The following is a 19,591-nucleotide window of genomic DNA, read 5'->3' on the forward strand; positions in this document are numbered from 1 at the left end:
GCGCCGCCTCCCCCGCCGTGGATGCAGAACAAGTCGGCTGTGGCCATCAAGGCCTCGTCGGGCCCGCTTTCCGCCGCGGCCCCCCGCCTCTCCGCCTGCTCCCGTGCGCTCCCCTCGTCCCGCGACTTCCACTTCTACAACAACTTCCCGGCATTCAAATCCCCAGTCGGCGCTGCAGCCACCAAGGTCGACGCGTCCCTCGGCGTGCTCGGCGGGGCTTCGATTCTCCCGACGCGGCAGCAGCTGTTCCCCATGGGCGGCGACCTCGACGACGCGCACGACTGGCTCGTCGCCCTCAACAACGACCTGCTCGAGCGGTTCGGCGCCTCCACGGACGAGTTCAAGGCCCTACGGCAGAAGGAGGAGACTTCCTGGCGGAGGGCGGCGCCGCAGGCTGGGGACGGGTTCCAAGTGGATTGCGAGCGTGCGGCTGGTGGCGAACGCGTGCAGGTCTGCGTCGAGGGACGGCGATGCATGGACGGTTTCGGGGCGCAATGGCTTCGGGCTGGTGGGCAGGATCGGAGAGTGGGAATTTTGTGTGAGATCGAATGGCTTAGATCAGAGAAGGATAGAACGGGCGGCTGAGATCGTCCAACGGCAGAACGTAAGGAGGCAGGCTACCCTTGCGTTCTTAATAAGTAGTATAGATTTACCTTATGTTTTTATACTGATTTGATTGGGTGCATGTATTTTTATGAAGCTGCCATAGCAATTTGGGTAGTTCATGAATATCCAAACCCGATTTTTCGGATATTATTATAAAACCTGGTATCATTTTGGGTAACGGTTCTCGAAATCTAAATTTGAATTACTTGAATTATCTAACCTAAAATTTTCGGATAAGCCGAGTGTTCACAGCTATGTGAAACCATTACAGAGGTTATGCATGGCAAAACAAATCCATAGAGAGCGTGACCGTTAGATCTATAATTTAAAAGTTACATAATTATGACTTTGTCTAAAGTTCTAAAATGTACAGTTGGCTTGCTTCTCCATCCTCCTGCTCCTGCCCTCCTGGCCCCTGCGACTCTGCGATGCGCGACTGGCAGACTGCGACGTCTCGTCTCACGCACGGGCCACGGTCATCGGCCCTCCCTGGCTTCCCACCTACCTCTCTGCTCCTCTCCCCGCCCCCACACGGCTGCCTACTTACAAATAAACCCCCGGCATTTCCTGGCCTAACACGCTCTCAGTCTCACTCCCACGGTCCCACTCCTCAGGAGCGTCCAGAGTTTAGGTGCTCGTGGAGTCGTGGTGGAGGTGGTAGGTGTCGATGGCCTTCAAGCTGGCCACCAAGGCCGCGGCGGCGTCGCCCGCTGCTGCTCACCGCGGGGGTCTCGCCCGGGGGCCGGAGGGTACGAGCCGCGTTGCCTTCGGACCAGCGCCTAGAAACAAGGGGCTCCGCGCGGCCAACAACTCCGCGACGCCCGTGGCTAAGTACGAACGCTCCTTCTCCTGGTTAGAAATTGTTTAATTTGATAAACGACTATGACCCTTGGTTCCGCGTAAGGTATGGGGGGCTGGCCCTACATCAGACTTTGTGTTTGTGCGTGGTCGTGATCGTGGTGTGGTGTGGTGTGGTGTGGTAACTCTTATCTAAAGAGATTTAGGATTGGGTCGGTTCTCAGTTGGGGATCTGTTTGGTGCGCTTGAGCCCTTCTGAACTTGATCATCCATGTTTTTGATACTTAAGGCATCCAATTTGTAGCTACTGCTCTAGTTCTAGGATTTGGAAAACTCCTTGTCGAATTGTCCCACAGAGCTAATGATTGTGCGAACAAAATGACATGATGCTGATTGTTCTACGCCTCTTGCTTAATACCCTGTGAAGTTTAATTATTTGGTGGTACACTTGACCTTGGAAGTCATGACCTCCCAAAAGCATGGTGTAGCATGTAGGTACTATATATCTAGGTTGTTGCAACTAAATTGTGGAAATTTCCACACCTCTGATGGCTCATATGTTGTCATTCCTTTGTGACGAAGTCTTCTTGATTTTTGTGAATATATTCCAGATACGAAAGTGGAACCGTGGGGAGGAAATTGACATGGATGGCTATATATATTAACTCTGTTGCTTTTTGCACAAAGGCTTACTGTCTTATGTGATGCTGGATTGCTTTGTTTTTACGAAACCCGCTCTAGTTATACTGAAGGAACTGATCATTTCTTTATCTTAATGGTGCACTTTTATTAGGGAAGAGAGGGTTGATCGAAGTGAAATATTGACATTGGATAGCATTAGACAAGTTTTGATTAGACTAGAAGACAGCATCATATTTGGCCTTTTGGAGAGAGCACAGTTTTGTTACAATGCTGATACATATGATAGCAATGCTTTCCACATGGATGGTTTTGGCGGCTCTTTGGTTGAATATATGGTTAGAGAAACTGAAAAGCTCCATGCACAGGTGGAATTCATTTGGACATTTTTTAAGAACAAAAACAGTTGATCATGGCATGCAAAAGAATAACATACGCTATTGTTTTTAACATAGGTTGGGAGATACAAGAGCCCAGATGAGCACCCTTTCTTTCCTGAGGATCTGCCTGAGCCCCGGTTGCCACCTATGCAGTACCCAAGGGTAATGCATGTTCTTGGTTCTCAAATGCTTCTCATGATGACTGCTTTTGTTTCTTTGTCACCGTAAGAGATATAAACCATCATTTGCAATCTAATGTACCATTTTCTTCATGGAGGTAGATAAAAGAAAATGTGCTTTTGAATACAGTTGTTTAGCATCCGAATTAAAAGGCTTGTACAGCCAATATATTGAGCAATTCTCAGTTAGTGAACAACATATAGGTAGTGTTCTGTGACTTGCAGAATGTACTATCATTATTGCAAATGCCACATCCCACAGACCTTAGATACAAGTGACGGAAAGTTCTGTGTTTACTACTATATATTTTACTTTCTCCAATATATTTTGGAACAAGCTGTACAGCTCTTTATTGTATTGCGTTGAGTCGAAATAAGTGATGGGGTTATTTTTTTTGTTTTTTTATTACAACATATGCTCTTTTGACTTTGAGTAAATCCAAAAGCTCCTATTGAACCTTAGGTGGAGCAGAGGTGAAAGTAACATTATTTGCATTTTTTTCAAGGGGATATCCATTTGATGATGATTTACTGCTTTGCTTCAATTTAATCGTTGGATGGTTTGACACTTTGACCTGCATGAATCTTGTCATATTCTACAAGCGCTAACATAGCGCCATCCTAATCCATGTGCAACATGAAATATTTGTTTATGCTGCATTTGGACTATCATGCGTTGCAAGATTCATAAATCATAATGCCAACAAGTTGTCCTGGTATTATGACTATGTTAGTACATTTTAGATGGATTCATACTTCGCTCTTGTCCTTTGCATAGGTTTTGCATCCCATTGCTGATTCTATCAATATCAACAAAGAGATTTGGAAAATGTATTTTGATGAACTTCTTCCAAGATTGGTGAAAAAAGGAAGTGATGGTAATGCTGGATCCAGTGCTCTTTGTGACACGACCTGCTTGCAGGTACAGATGATATTCATGTTAAATCCTACACTCAGTTTTATGGTCTGTTTGGTTCCTTTAGTCCTGGGACTAAAGTTGTCCCTACCAACAGGTTCCAAGGACTAAAAGTATTCAAAACGCATTAAATGACTTTATAAGAATACCGAAATGCCCCTTACCGTTCTACCGTCTTTAGTTCAACTGAAATAAATGATGGACAAAAGGTAGAATTAATATGTTTTAGTCCTTTTTAGTCACCCCTTGAGGGGCTAGGGACTAAAATAATTTAGTCTTTGTTTTAGTTCCACTGTTTGTCAATTTAGGGACTAAATGTGATTAAAATAGAAGGACTAATCTTTAATCCCTGGAACCAAACAGACCCTTAGTTCTTTGGGTGCACATCCACTTTTGTTCCAGACTTCCAGTCAACTAGGTGTCCAGGTTATAAAACTCCTTTTGCTCTGTCTGCCACAGTTTTCATTCAGTTAAAAGAATATATTTGAGCAAACAAAGCCAGATCAAATTTGCATGAATCAATCCATGCAAGATTATTTTCATAGTACTGGCCTGATCATTGCTGGTAACTTGTGCAATTTTGCATTTTTATAATTCCCTTTCTCTGTTTTTCTTGTTCCATACTCCAGGCGCTCTCCAAAAGGATCCACTATGGGAAGTTTGTGGCAGAGGCTAAGTTTCAGGAGTCCCCGGAAGCTTACATGCCAGCCATAATAGCTCAGGTCTGTGCTTTTGTTTCAACTCTAGTATTTCTAGTACAACTATTTTTCATTTTTTTGTTTTATTTCAGAGTTTCATAACAAAAATCATATTTCGATTCATTTGAATAAAAAAACTGTCGATTTCTTGTCACGTTTTGCAAAATCCAGGACCGTGATCAACTCATGCACCTTCTCACATATGAAACGGTGGAGCGTGCTATCGAACATAGGGTGGAAGCCAAAGCCAAGATCTTCGGGCAAGAGGTGAACATCGGTGTGGAGGACAACGGCAGCCCACCGGTGTACAAGATCGTTCCGAGCTTGGTCGCCGAGCTGTACAGCTACAGAATCATGCCGCTAACCAAAGAGGTTCAAATCGCGTATTTGCTTAGGAGGCTGGATTGAGTATGTTTATGTAGATGTAAATTGCCAGATCAGAACTCCTGGCGTTAAGCCAGAACATTGGTAAATACCGGTTTTGGTGTCAGGATGCAAAATGTACCATGTGTGGAATTGTGCCAACAAACAAGCATAATATCATGTGGAGTTGTCGAGTAGTCGCGCCTCGTGCGTACTGCCAATGGACAATGTTTGTAGACTGTATGGAATGATGGGTCACTTCCTTTGGCGGGTGCCCTTTTGAAAGGGAGTAAAATTCTCTCATTGTCGTTGAAATTTATACAGATCCGCTCAAGTGCCATCGAAATTTTCAACTTACTTTGATTGCCACTATTCTAAGTTTGCATTTTCTTTGTTGCAATTCATGTTAAAATCGGTTAAGTTGTACTTGTACCACCGATATGATAGCCTGCCCTTCCGTTATCCTTGGACATGTTTGGATCTACCCCCGTTTCTTAAAAACGGGTTTCTAGAAACTGGCTTTTAGGAAAAAAATGGATAGGAGATCCACTAGTTTTTAAAAATTGGTCTCTGATTCTTCCTTAGACAATGACAATCGTACCACTGGGCGGAATGACGCGTGGAGTTGTTCGGATGAATGAGACGATGTCATTGTTTAGTAATTCCTTTTCATTCCATTAAGGGTAGTACCAGTGGCGGAGGACAAAATAATAATAAGGTATGACTGAAGAAGAATAAAAAAGAGAAAAACATGATGCAACACATATGACTCAAACTTGGAACCTAACGATTGCAAACAGTATATACTTACCACTACACAAAACATGTTTTTTTGGTATGGTTCTAGCCATAGTTCGTCATAACGGGTGCTCCGCCACCGGGTAGTACCTAATTAGCGATCCAAAAACTGGGTTTAGCAGGGGTAAGCAGATTCTTGGTTTTTAAGAAACCAGAAAACTAGTTTTTAGAAACTAAATAAAAATTTGACTTGATTGGAGGCCTTATAGGTTTTAAAAACCAGTTTCTAAGAAACCGGGTGGATCCAAATGGGGCCTAGCCGCACATCGCACCTGTTGTAGCGTGGATGCCCAACCACACGGCCACGCCTGTCAGTCGCCAGTAGCTCACGTGGGCGCCCAGGCCTAGCTTAGCATGACTGGGACGTGGCTAAGCAAAGGGCTCGCATCTTTCAGACTTCCATAGGAACGGGAACGACTACGAGTCCCTTCTTGTGTTGATGGATCTCCAAGAGTTGTAGCCGAAGACGACAAGATAGCTGAGAAGAGACAGTCCATCTGTTTTATAAATATAGAAGTCTATATCTATTTAGTAATTCTTTTATTTTAGAAGTATTTGTCACGACTGAAGGTGACTGTATCTGCTTAAAGAGTATTATCTCAGGTGTTTGTTGCAATATTAAGGTTAATTCATGATTAGTGGACTATTAGCTTGGGGAATTAGCCCCGGTCAAATATCAGGGCTATGAATACTTGTAATAGGCGGATTGAAGAATGGAGTGATTGAGGAGCCTATGAGAGCCTTTTCTCAAAAACAAGTGTGGTGTCTAAAACCTAACCATCTTAGAAACCCAATTGACACCCTGCCAGATGCCTCTAGTGTTCCCATTCCTAGAGCACCATAGCCACCCAAAAAGATCAAATCCCACAAACAGACTCCACCTAAGAGAGAGGCAAAATTTTATTGCGATTATTGTGATATGAAGGGTCATTTGGTTGCCTTTTGCTTTAGGAAGAAGAGAGACGAGATGCGGAATCCTGAGTTAAGTGGAGGGAACATGAATCACCCTCTCACGGTATTCATGATTTTCCTGCTTAGAGTCGTCCTGCCAGGCCTAGAGGTGCTTTGCCTCTTGTTGCTAGGCCTCAGGGAGTGAGACCACGTGCTGGTCATGCCTGACGGGGTGCTGGTCGTGTGCCATATGACCAAGGACCCACGGTAGTGTCTTTGGTTCCCATTTCCCAAGAGGACCACAATTTCCCTCTCATGATGATTGCTACCCCCCTTCAGGACCGGGGATGTTTGGTGTGTTTCCTAACATTTTTCAGGGGCAAATGCCACAACACTTTTATTACTAACCCCAATGATGTGGCATTTGGCCACCCCATGTCTTTCTATTAATGCATGATGAAGGTCTGTAGAACACATGGCTCATGGATTCTGGCTATTCGCGCCACATGGCCGGAAGCTCCAAATGGTTCTCCGGCCTTGACCCCATGATTAGTAAGGAATACATCACATTCGGGGATAAGTCGAGAGGTAAGGTTGTCTCTTGTGGCTCTGTTCAAGAGAACAAGAGTTTTGTCCTCAAGGATGTTGCTTTGGTTTCAAACTTGCATTTCAATCTACTTTCTGTTTCGCAACTCCTTGAGAATGACAATGAAGTGCACTTTAAAATGGGCATTTCTCGGGTTTTGGATGCTCAGGGGGATCTTGCCTGTTGGATCTCTCCATTTGGTTGAGTTTTCCGAGCTGATTTTCACATTCTTCTAGCCCTTCTAGATTTCTCTTGGCAGGATCTTCCTCTTTGATTTGGATGTGGCATAGGAGGCTAGGTCACTTGAGCTTTAATCTTTTGTGCCGACTGAGCTCACTTGGCCTCATGAAAGGATTGCCAAGTTAAATTTTGAGAAAGATCTTATTTATCACACTTGTCGTCACGACAAGATGGTTGCTGCTTCCCTTTTCCCGGTCACCAAGGTGATGACCTTGCAACTCGGTGAATTGCTTCATATGGACACTGTTGGTCCAGCTCGGGTTTGCTCTTTCGAAGGGATGGGGTATGTGCTTGTGATCATTGACGACTTTTCTCGCTATTCACGGGTGTTTTTTATGAAGGCGAAGGATGAGGCTTTTACTCATGCTTGAGATTTGATTCTTAGGTTGCAAAATGAGTTTCCCAAAAATGCCATGAGGGAGATTCATAGTGACAATTGCACCGAATTCAAGAATACTCATTTTGAGAACTTTGTGCTTCTTTAGGACTCGAGCATAAGTTTTCCTCTCCGTATGTGCCTCAATAAAATGACATTGTTTAACGTAAGAATCAGACCCTAGTTGAGATGGCGAGGACAATGCTCGATGAACATAGGACTCCTAGGCGTTTTGGGGTCGAAGCGATCAACACTGTCTACCATGTGTCCAATCACATCTTTATTCATGTTTTTTTGAACAATACTTCTTATGAGTTGCGATTTAGACATTCACCTAATGTTAGCCATTTTAGGGTGTTTGGCTGCAGATGCTTTATGTTGAAACAGGGAAATTTGGACAAGTTTAAGTCACGATCTTCTGATGGTGTTTTTCTTGGTTATGCATTACACTCCCGTGCTTATCATGTTCTTAGCTTTGAGACTAACCAAATCATGGAGACTTGTGAGGTGACCTCTGATGAGGCTTCGCCTAGTCCACCCCCTTTCTTTGAGCCTGCAGGTCTAGATCAGATGGCTGAAACCATCTTTGTGGAGGATGAGAAAGACGACGCTGACTGGGGTGATCCTGAGTTGACTCCACCGACTGCCCCGGTTGAGCATGTGTCGACTACCTCGGACGATGGACCCAACATGTCTACTTCCACTACTTGGGGTTCGCATGAGCGTGAGGGTGTTGCGCTTGTAGGAGTTTAGGCTGTTGTTGATCCTCGATATATCCAACGTGATCACCTCCTGAATAGATGACTGGTGAGATTGATGCGCGAGTCACTCGCTCCAGGTATCAATAGATGTCCCACTTTGCTCATTCATCTTTTGTTGCTTCTTTTGAGCCCCGAGATGTTGGAGACGTTTTGTCTGATCCTAACTAGGTCAATGCTATGCATGAGAAGCTTGAAAATTTTGAGAGAAACCAGGTTTGGGTTTTGGTGTCACCTCCTTGAAACTGTCACCCATCGGTACCAAATGGGTTTTAAAAAAACAAATAGAGTGAGGATTGGATGGTGGTGCAAAACAAGGCGAGGTTGGTTGCCTAAGTGTTTTTGGCTTGGATCTTCATCATGCGCCCTTGCTTTGCGATAGCACGAGTGCTATAATTGATGCCAAGAATCCTGTGCTGCATTCGAAGACCAATCACATTGATGTTCGCTTTCACTTTCTCCGAGATCATTATGAGAAACGAGAAATCGATTTGTGCCACATTGATACCCATAGGCAGCTTGCTGACATTTTGACCAAACCCCTCGACCAGTCTACATTTGCTCATTTGCGAGGGGAATTGGATGTTTGGTTCCCTTTTTGACTGAGGGCCCCTTTTTGGGTTTTTTTTCTTTTCTTCTACTTTTCATGTAGTCTATAATTTTTGCTTATTGCTTTATATATTATATTTGCATCACATGTATCATTTTGAGCTTCATCTATATAACTACTAGAATGTGACTATGCTTGTAGTAGTGTGCCTTTGTGTACATGATGATGCTATGGCATGCTTAGGCTCTTTTTGCTCATGTTGGTACAATATTGTTGAGCTAAGCTTGCTTTCATAATTATGAACATGACTATTACTTGCCAAATCCAAAAATTATTCACCATTAAGATGGGCATCTAACATGTGTAGGATGTGTTGAGATCATTTTTGCTGTCACTAGTATGCTGGGTGGCTATGTCTCTTGCCTTGAGTCATTCTGAAAGGGAATTAGGCTTACACCTAGTTCCTAAATGATTTTGGTGGTTGAATTGCCCAACACAAATAATTGGACTAACTAGTTTGCTCTAGTGTACAAGTTATACAGGTGCCAAAGGTTCACACTTAGCCAATAAAAAAGACCAAGTATGGGGTTCAACAAAGAGAGCAAGGGATAACCGAAGGCACCTCTGGTCGGGCGCACCGGACTGTCCGGTGCACCACCGGACAATGTCCGGTGCACCAGGGGTCTTCACGCCGAACTCATCACCTTCGGGAAAATCCAGAGGCGCTCCGCTATAATTCACCGGACTGTCCGGTGTACACCGGACAGTGTCCGGTGCCCCAGAGAAGAGCGGCTCTGGAACTCGCTAGCCTCGGGAATTTGCTCCGCTATAATTCACCGGACTGTCCTGTGTACACCAGACTGTCTGGTGAGCCAGCGGAGCAACGACTACTTCGCGCCAACGGTCACCTGCAGGCGCATTTAATGCGCGCTAGAAGCGCGCAGAAGTCAGGCACGCGCGAGACGGTGCACCGGACAATCTACAGTTCTTGTCCGGTGTACACCGGACAGCCAGGCGGACCCAGAAGTCAGAAGCTCCAATGGTCGAATCCCAACGGCCTGGTGACGTGGCTGGCGCACCGGACATGTCCGGTGTGCACCGGACTGTCCGGTGCACCATACGACAGTCAGCCACCACCAAACGGCTAGTTTGGTGGTTGGGGCTATAAATACCCCCAACCACCCCACATTCAAATCATCCAAGTTTTCCCACTTCAACAACTTACAAGAGCTCTAGCATTCAATTCTAGACACACCCAAGTGATCAAATCCTCTCCAAACTCCACACAACGCCCTAGTGATTAGAGAGAGAGATATTTGCTTGTGTTCTTTCGAGCTCTTGCGCTTGGATTGCTTTCTTCTTTCTTTGATTCTTCATTGTGATCAAACTCACTTGTAATTGAGGCAAGAGACACCAATCTTGTGGTGGTCCTTGCGGGAACTTTGTGTTCCAAGTGATTGAGAAGAAAAGCTCACTCGGTCTGAGGGACCGTTTGAGAGAGGGAAAGGGTTGAAAGAGACCCGGTCTTTGTGACCACCTCAACGGGGAGTAGGTTTGCGAGAACCGAACCTCGGTAAAACAAATCCACGTGTCTCACTCCTTATTCGCTTGCGATTTGTTTTGCACCCTCTCTAGCGGACTCAATTATATTTCTAACGCTAACCCGGCTTGTAGTTGTGATTATTTTTGAGAATTTCAGTTTCGCCCTATTCACCCCCCCTCTAGGCGACTTTCAATTGGTATCAGAGCCCGATGCTTCATTAGAGCCTAACCGCTCGAAGTGATGTCGGGAGATCACGCCAAGAAGGAGATGGAGACCGGCGAAAAGCCCACTACAAGCAACGAAAAAGCCCTATCGGGAGAGTCCCGCAACAAGGAGAAGAGGAAGGAAAAGAAGAAGGAGAAGAAGACTTCTTCCCACAAGTCGCATCAGAGTGGCGACAAAATAAAGAAGATGAGGAAGGTGGTCTACTACGAGACCGACACTTCATCACCTTCTACCTCCGGCTCCGACGCGCCCTCCATAACTTCTAAGCGCCATGAGCGCAAGAAGTTTAGTAAGATCCCCTTACATTATCCTCGTACTTCTAGACATACTCCATTACTTTCCGTTCCATTAGGCAAACCGCCAACCTTTGACGGTGAAGATTATGCTAGGTGGAGTGATTTAATGAAATTTCATCTAACCTCACTCCACAAAAGTATATGGAATGTTGTTGAGTTTGGAGCACAGGTACCATCCGTAGGGGATGAGGATTATGATGAGGACGAGGTGGCCCAAATCGAGCACTTCAACTCCCAAGCCACAACAATACTCCTCGCCTCTCTAAGTAGGGAGGAGTACAACAAGGTGCACGGATTAAAGAGCGCCAAGGAAGTTTGGGACGTACTCAAGACCGCGCACGAGGGTGATGAACTCACCAAGATCACCAAGCGGGAAACGATCGAGGGGGAGCTCGGTCGCTTCCGTCTTCGCCAAGGGGAGGAGCCACAAGACATGTACAACCGGCTCAAAACCTTGGTGAACCAAGTGCGCAACCTCGGGAGCAAAAAGTGGGATGACCACGAGGTGGTTAAGGTTATTCTAAGATCTCTTATTTTCCTTAATCCTACTCAAGTACAATTAATTCGTGGTAATCCAAGATATACACTAATGACTCCCGAGGAAGTAATCGGGAATTTTGTGAGCTTTGAATTTATGATCAAGGGCTCACGAAAGATCAACGAGCTTGACGGTCCCTCCACGTCCGAAGCTCAACCGGTTACATTCAAGGCGACAGAGGAGAAGAAGGAGGAGTCTACACCAAGTAGACAACCAATCGACGCCTCCAAGCTCGACAATGAGGAAATGGCGCTTGTCATCAAAAGCTTTCGCCAAATCCTCAAACAAAGGAGGGGGAAGGACTACAAACCCCGCTCCAAGAAGGTTTGCTACAAGTGTGGTAAGCACAGTCACTTTATTGCAAAATGTCCTATTTCTAGTGACAGTGACAGGGGCGATGACAAGAAGGGGAAAAGAAAGGAGAAGAAGAGGTACTACAAGAAGAAGGGCGGCGATGCCCATGTTTGTCACGAGTGGGACTCCGACGAAAGCTCTAGCGACTCCTCCTCCGACGAGGACGCCGCCAACATCGCCATCACCAAGGGACTTCTCTTCCCCAACGTCAGCCACAAGTGCCTCATGGCAAAGGACGGCAAAAAGAAGAAGGTTAAATCTAAAACCTCCACTAGATATGAATCCTCTAGTGATGAAAATGCTAGTGATGAGGAAGATAACTTGCGCACTCTTTTTGCCAACTTAAACATGCAACAAAAGGAGAAATTAAATGAATTAATTAGTGTCATCCATGAGAAGGATAACCTCTTGGACTCCCAAGAGGACTTCCTAATCAAGGAAAACAAAAAGCATGTTAAAGTTAAAAATGCTTATGCTCTAGAAGTTGAAAAATGTGAAAAATTATCTAGTGAGCTAAGCACTTGCCATGAAACCATTGACAACCTTAGAAATGAGAATGCTAATTTATTAGCTAAGGTTGATTCAAATGTTTGTAATGGTTCAATTCCAAATGATAATGTTGAATTGCTTGCTAAAATAGAAGAATTGAACATGTCTCTTGCTAGCCTTAGGATTGAAAATGAGAAATTAATTGCTAGGGCTAAAGATTTTGATGTTTGCAATGCTACTATTTCCGATCTTAGAGACAAAAATGATATATTGCGTTCTAAGATTGTTGAACTTAATTCTTGCAAACCCTCTACATCTACCGTTGAGCATACTACCATTTGTACTAGATGTAGAGATGTTAACATTGATGCTATACATGATCACATGGCTTTAATTAAACAACAAAATAATCATATAGCAAAATTAGATGCTAAAATTGCCGAGCATAACTTAGAAAACGAAAAATTTAAATTTGCTAGAAGTATGCTCTATAGTGGGAGACGCCCTGACATCAAGGATGGCATTGGCTTCCAACAGGGAGGCACTGTCAAACTTAGTGCCCCTCCTAAGAAATTGTCCAACTTTGTTAAGGGCAAGGCTCCCATGCCTCAGGATAACGAGGGTTACATTTTATACCCTGTCGGTTATCCCGAGAACAAAATTAGGAGAATTCATTCTAGGAAGTCTCACTCTGGCCCTAACCATGCTTTCATGTATAAGGGTGAGACATCTAGCTCTAGGCAACCAACCCGTGCTAAGTTGCCTAAGAAGAAAACTCCAAGTGCATCAAATGAACATAGCATCTCATTTAAAACTTTTGATGCATCATATGTGTTAACTAACAAATCCGGCAAGGTAGTTGCCAAATATGTTGGGGGCAAGCACAAGGGGTCAAAGACTTGTGTTTGGGTACCCAAAGTTCTTATGTCTAATACCAAAGGACCCAAAAATCATTTGGGTACCTAAAGTCAAGAACTAAACTTGTTTTGTAGGTTTATGCATCCGGGGGCTCAAGTTGGATTATCGACAGCGGGTGCACAAACCACATGACTGGGGAGAAGAAGATGTTCTCCTCCTATGAGAAAAACCAAGATCCCCAACGAGCTATTACATTCGGGGATAGAAATCAAGGTTTGGTCAAAGGTCTGGGTAAAATAGCTATATCTCCTGACCATTCCATTTCCAATGTTTTTCTTGTTGATTCTTTAGATTACAATTTGCTTTCCGTTTCTCAATTATGTCAAATGGGCTACAACTGTCTTTTTACTAATGTAGGTGTCACTGTCTTTAGAAGAAGTGATGATTCAATAGCATTTAAGGGAGTGTTAGAGGGTCAGCTATACTTGGTAGATTTTGATAGAGCTGAACTCGACACTTGCTTAATTGCTAAGACTAACATGGGCTGGCTCTGGCATCGCCGACTAGCACATGTTGGGATGAAGAATCTTCATAAGCTTCTAAAGGGAGAACACATTTTAGGATTAACCAATGTTCATTTTGAGAAAGACAGGGTTTGTAGCGCATGCCAAGCAGGAAAGCAAGTTGGTGCCCATCATCCACACAAGAACATCATGACGACCGACAGGCCACTGGAGCTCCTACACATGGATCTATTCGGCCTGATCGCTTACATAAGCATCGGCGAGAGTAAGTACTGTCTAGTTATTGTGGATGATTATTCTCGCTTCACTTGGGTGTTCTTTTTGCAGGAAAAATCTCATACCCAAGAGACCTTAAAGGGATTCTTGAGACGGGCTCAAAATGAGTTCGACTTAAGGATCAAGAAAATTAGAAGCGACAACGGGACAGAGTTCAAGAATTCACAAATTGAAGGCTTCCTTGAGGAGGAGGGCATCAAGCATGAGTTCTCTTCTCCCTACACGCCACAACAAAATGGTGTAGTGGAGAGGAAGAATCGAACTCTATTGGATATGGCTAGAACCATGCTTGATGAGTACAAGACATCAGATCGGTTTTGGGCCGAGGCGGTCAACACCGCCTCCTACGCCATCAACCGGTTATATCTACACTGAATCCTCAAGAAGACCTCTTATGAACTCCTAACCGGTAAAAAGCCCAATATTTCATATTTTAGAGTCTTTGGTAGCAAATGCTTTATTCTTGTTAAAAGAGGTAGAAAATCTAAATTTGCTCCTAAGACTGTAGAAGGCTTTTTACTAGGATATGATTCAAACACAAGGGCATATAGAGTCTTTAACAAGTCCTCTGGACAAGTTGAAGTTTCTTGTGACGTTGTGTTTGATGAGACTAACGGCTCTCAAGTAGAGCAAGTTGATCTTGATGAGATAGGTATTGAAGAGGCTCCGTGCATCGCGCTAAGGAACATGTCCATTAGGGATGTGTGTCCTAAGGAATCTGAAGAGTCTCCAAATGCACAAGATCAACAATCCTCCTCCACTCAAGCATCTCCACCAACTCAAAATGAGGATGAAGATCAAGTTGATGAAGTAGAAGATCAAGCAAATGAGCCACCTCAAGATGACGACAATGATCAAGGGGGAGATGTAAATGATCAAGACAAGGAGGATGAAGAACAAAGGCCGCCACACCCAAGAGTCCACCAAGCAATCCAACGAGATCACCTCGTCGACACCATCCTCGGCGACATTCATAAGGGGGTAACCACTAGATCTCGTGTTGCACATTTTTGTGAGCATTACTCTTTTGTTTCCTCTATTGAGCCACACAGGATAGAGGAAGCACTTCAAGATTCGGATTGGGTGGTGGCAATGCAAGAGGAGCTCAACAACTTCACTAGGAATGAGGTATGGCATTTAGTTCCACGTCCTAATCAAAATGTTGTAGGAACCAAATGGGTTTTCCGCAACAAGCAAGATGAGCATGGTGTGGTGACAAGGAACAAAGCTCGACTTGTGGCCAAGGGATACTCCCAAGTCGAAGGTTTGGATTTCAGTGAAACCTATGCACCCGTAGCTAGGCTTGAGTCAATTCGAATATTATTAGCCTATGCTACTTACCATGGCTTCAAGCTTTACCAAATGGACGTGAAGAGTGCCTTCCTCAATGGACCAATCAAGGAAGAGGTCTATGTTGAGCAACCTCCCGGCTTTGAAGATAGTGAGTACCCTAACCATGTTTATAAACTCTCTAAGGCGCTTTATGGGCTAAAGCAAGCCCCAAGAGCATGGTATGAATGCCTTAGAGATTTCCTTATCACTAATGGATTCAAAGTCGGAAAGGCCGATCCTACACTCTTTACCAAAACACTTGAAAATGATTTGTTCGTATGCCAAATTTATGTTGATGATATTATATTTGGGTCTACTAACGAATCTACATGTGAAGAGTTTAGTAGGATCATGACACAAAAATTCGAGATGTCTATGATGGGGGAGTTGAAGTATTTCTTAGGATTTCAAGTAAGGCAACTCCAAGAAGGCACCTTCCTAAGCCAAACGAAGTATACTCAAGATATTCTAAGCAAGTTTGGAATAAAAGATGCCAAACCCATCAAGACACCCATGGGAACCAATGGGCATCTCGACCTCGACGAGGGAGGTAAATCCGTCGATCAAAAGGTATACCGGTCGATGATAGGTTCTTTGCTATATTTATGTGCATCTCGACCGGATATTATGCTTTCCGTATGCATGTGTGCAAGATTCCAAGCCGACCCTAAGGAAGCTCACCTTACGGCCGTAAAACGAATCTTGAGATATTTAGTTTATACTCCTAAGTTTAGGCTTTGGTATCCTAGGGGATCCACTTTTGATTTAATTGGTTATTCGGATACCGATTGGGCGGGGTGTAAAATTAATAGAAAGAGCACATCGGGGACTTGCCAGTTCTTGGGAAGATCCTTGGTGTCTTGGGCTTCAAAGAAGCAAAATTCGGTGGCTCTTTCTACCGCCGAAGCCGAGTACATTGCCGCAGGACATTGTTGCGCGCAACTACTTTGGATGAGGCAAACCCTTAGGGACTATGGTTACAAATTAACCAACGTTCCTCTTCTATGTGATAATGAGAGTGCAATCCGCATGGCGGATAATCCCGTTGAGCATAGCCGCACTAAACACATAGCCATTCGGTATCACTTTTTAAGGGATCACCAACAAAAGGGAGATATCGAGATTTCATACATTAATACTAAAGATCAATTAGCCGATATCTTTACCAAGCCATTGGATGAACAAACTTTTAACAAACTTAGGCATGAGCTAAATATTTTTGATTCTAGGAACTTCTTTTGTTGATTTGCACACATAGCTCCTTTATATACCTTTGATCGTATCTCTTTCATATGCTATGACTAATGTGTTTTCAAGTCTATTTCAAACCAAGTCATAGGTGTATTGAAAGGAAATTGGAGTCTTCAGGCGAAGACAAAGGCTTCCACTCCGTAACTCATCCTTCGCCATCACTCCGAGCAACTCTCCATCTTTGGGGAGAAAAGGACTCCGTTCTTTGGTACATTCTTCACTCATTTATTTATGACCAAAGGGGGAGAGAATATTTCTAAGGGCTCTAATGACTCCGGTTTTGGCGATTCATGCCAAAGGGGGAGAAAGTATTAGCCCAAAGCAAAAGGACCGCACCACCACCTAATTTTAAAAAGAGTTTTTTCAAGTGGTATGATTCTCAATTGATAAATTTAAAATTCGCATCTTATTGTGTTCAAAAGGGGGAGAAAGTAGCTTTTCAAAATTGATATATCAAAACCCTCTTGAACACTAAGAGGAGAATTTTATTTAGGGGGAGTTTTGTTTAGTCAAAGGAAAAAGCATTTGAAACAGGGGGAGAAAATTTCAAATCTTGAAAATGCTTTGTAAAATCTTATTCATTTACCTTTGATTATTTGCAAAAGGACTTTGAAAAGAATTTACAAAAGAAATTGCAAAAAACAAAACATGTGGTGCAAGCGTGGTCCAAAATGTTAAAAATTGAAGATACAATCCATGCATATCTTATAAGTGTTCATATTGGCTCAATTCCAAGCAACCTTTGCACCTACATTATGCAAGCTAGTTCAATTATGCACTTCTATATTTGCTTTGGTTTGTGTTGGCATCAATCACCAAAAAGGGGGAGATTGAAAGGGAATTAGGCTTACACCTAGTTCCTAAATGATTTTGGTGGTTGAATTGCCCAACACAAATAATTGGACTAACTAGTTTGCTCTAGTGTACAAGTTATACAGGTGCCAAAGGTTCACACTTAGCCAAAAAAAGACCAAGTATGGGATTCAACAAAGAGAGCAAGGGATAACCGAAGGCACCTCTGGTCGGGTGCACCGGACTGTCCGGTGTGCCACCGGACAATGTCCGGTGCACCAGGGGTCTTCACGCCGAACTCATCACCTTCGGGAAAATCCAGAGGCGCTCCGCTATAATTCACCGGACTGTCCGGTGTACACCAGACAGTGTCCGGTGCCCCAGGGAAGAGCGGCTCTGGAACTCGCCAGCCTCGGGAATTTGCTCCGCTACAATTCATCGGACTGTCCTGTGTACACCGGACTGTTCGGTGAGCCAGCGGAGCAACGACTACTTCGCGCCAACGGTCACCTGCAGGCGCATTTAATGCGCGCCAGAAGCGCACAGAAGCCAGGCACGCGCGAGACGGTGCACCGGACAATCTACAGTTCTTGTCTGGTGTACACCGGACAGCCAGGCGGGCCCAGAAGTCAGAAGCTCCAACGGTCGAATCCCAACGGCCCGGTGACGTGGCTGGCGCACCGGACATGTCCGGTGTGCACCGGACTGTCCGGTGCACCATACGACAGTCAGCCACCACCAAACGGCTAGTTTGGTGGTTGGGGCTATAAATACCCCCAACCACCCCACATTCAAATCATCCAAGTTTTCCCACTTCAACTACTTACAAGAGCTCTAGCATTCAATTCTAGACACACCCAAGTGATCAAATCCTCTCCAAACTCCACACAACGCCCTAGTGATTAGAGAGAGAGATTTGCTTGTGTTCTTTCGAGCTCTTGCGCTTGGATTGCTTTCTTCTTTCTTTGATTCTTCATTGTGATCAAACTCACTTGTAATTGAGGCAAGAGACACCAATCTTGTGGTGGTCCTTGCGGGAACTTTGTGTTCCAAGTGATTGAGAAGAAAAGCTCACTCGGTCCGAGGGACCGTTTGAGAGAGGGAAAGGGTTGAAAGAGACCCAGTCTTTGTGACCACCTCAACGGGGAGTAGGTTTGCGAGAACCGAACCTCGGTAAAACAAATCCACGTGTCTCACTCCTTATTCGCTTGCGATTTGTTTTGCACCCTCTCTAGCGGACTCAATTATATTTCTAACGCTAACCCAGCTTGTAGTTGTGATTATTTTTGAGAATTTCAGTTTCGCCCTATTCACCCCCCTCTAGGCGACTTTCACATTCACTGTCTCGATTCATTAATTATGTACTAAAATCAAAATCAAGATAAGTGAAAGTTCAGAAAGATTGGGATGGGTTTGCATCTGTCACCACATCAGTGTATCGAGACTGCTTCCATTTGCACTTTTGGATGAACTTGAGTAGGGTAGTAGATGATCAAAACTAGTGTCTTTAGCTTCTTATTGCTTTTTTTCATAGGCTACATCTACTTGAAAAGTTAGACAATGACAATGCTTACAACCTCTCACACTCACATGCTTTTCATTGAAATTTGTAATCCACTATAATGTCCGATAAATCTTGAAAAATTCAACTGGCACTTGGTTGATTTCCTTCTTACTATATGCCTAGTGTTGTGTTAGTGGTGAACTTCTCTTTTAAACTGCTTAAAACTGAATCAAAATGCTTACAATTCACATATGTTGTGCATATGATCGGTTTGAGCATCTTCTCGCACGTGCATTTATTGCTACACACATAGCACAACACAACTTAGAGTATTTTTACACTCTGACTTGTATACTCATGAAGCTCCTGCATTTTCTCCATCCTTTGCTCTCTTTTGCATTTCTGCATTTTCTCAGGGGAGTTCTCTTGTCGAGGGGGGTTTGTTTGTAGCTTGATGAGTTTGTTTGTCAACAAGGGGGATTTTGGATTGATAGAGATTTTGAGAAACCTTGAGATTTTCAGGTTCACAAGGGAGAAAGTTTTTGGACCTTTCAAGGGGAGAGCATTCAATGGGGAAAGACTCTAGTTTTTTTGAGCTTGAGAAGACATTCTGGATTCTTTATTGGATTCTATATTTTTCTTGTGCTTCCATCATGGGGGATAAATTTGAGTCGTTTGGAGCTTTTGCTAGTTGTGTTGAGCCATTGGTCTCTTTCTGGAGGAACTAGCTTTGATTTCAGCTTTTGTGCTGATTTTGTGCTCCGTTTTGGCTTTGTCTGCTAGCTGCTAGCTAGTGGTGTTGAGCCCTGCTTTGGCCTCTTCTTGAGGACT

The 19,591-nt window shown here is 44.1% G+C and overlaps 1 protein-coding gene across 1 annotated transcript; it reads left to right on the top strand.

Annotated features, from left to right (window-relative positions):
• Positions 1-1,198: 1,198 nt before the first annotated feature.
• On the top strand, positions 1,199-4,935 carry LOC100272431 (Chorismate mutase 1 chloroplastic). The gene is made up of 6 exons (NM_001146906.1): positions 1,199-1,437; positions 2,198-2,411; positions 2,499-2,585; positions 3,381-3,524; positions 4,148-4,240; positions 4,388-4,935. The coding sequence occupies exons 1-6, from the start codon at positions 1,274-1,276 to the stop codon at positions 4,622-4,624; spliced, it is 939 nt and encodes a 312-aa protein (NP_001140378.1). The 5' UTR covers positions 1,199-1,273; the 3' UTR covers positions 4,625-4,935.
• Positions 4,936-19,591: the final 14,656 nt, after the last annotated feature.

Source organism: Zea mays, chromosome 3, assembly GCF_902167145.1.
Source record: "Zea mays cultivar B73 chromosome 3, Zm-B73-REFERENCE-NAM-5.0, whole genome shotgun sequence".
In the NCBI taxonomy this organism is placed as follows: domain Eukaryota; kingdom Viridiplantae; phylum Streptophyta; class Magnoliopsida; order Poales; family Poaceae; genus Zea; species Zea mays.

What these genes read in the sequence shown, in the direction of transcription:
- LOC100272431 (NM_001146906.1), top strand. Translation starts at nt 1,274, where the DNA reads ATGGCCTTCAAGCTGGCCACCAAGGCCGCGGCGGCGTCGCCCGCTGCT. An exon ending in CACCTATGCAGTACCCAAGG is followed by an intron (nt 2,586 to 3,380) that starts GTAATGCATGTT and finishes TCCTTTGCATAG; the next exon opens with GTTTTGCATCCCATTGCTGA. An exon ending in GTGACACGACCTGCTTGCAG is followed by an intron (nt 3,525 to 4,147) that starts GTACAGATGATA and finishes TCCATACTCCAG; the next exon opens with GCGCTCTCCAAAAGGATCCA.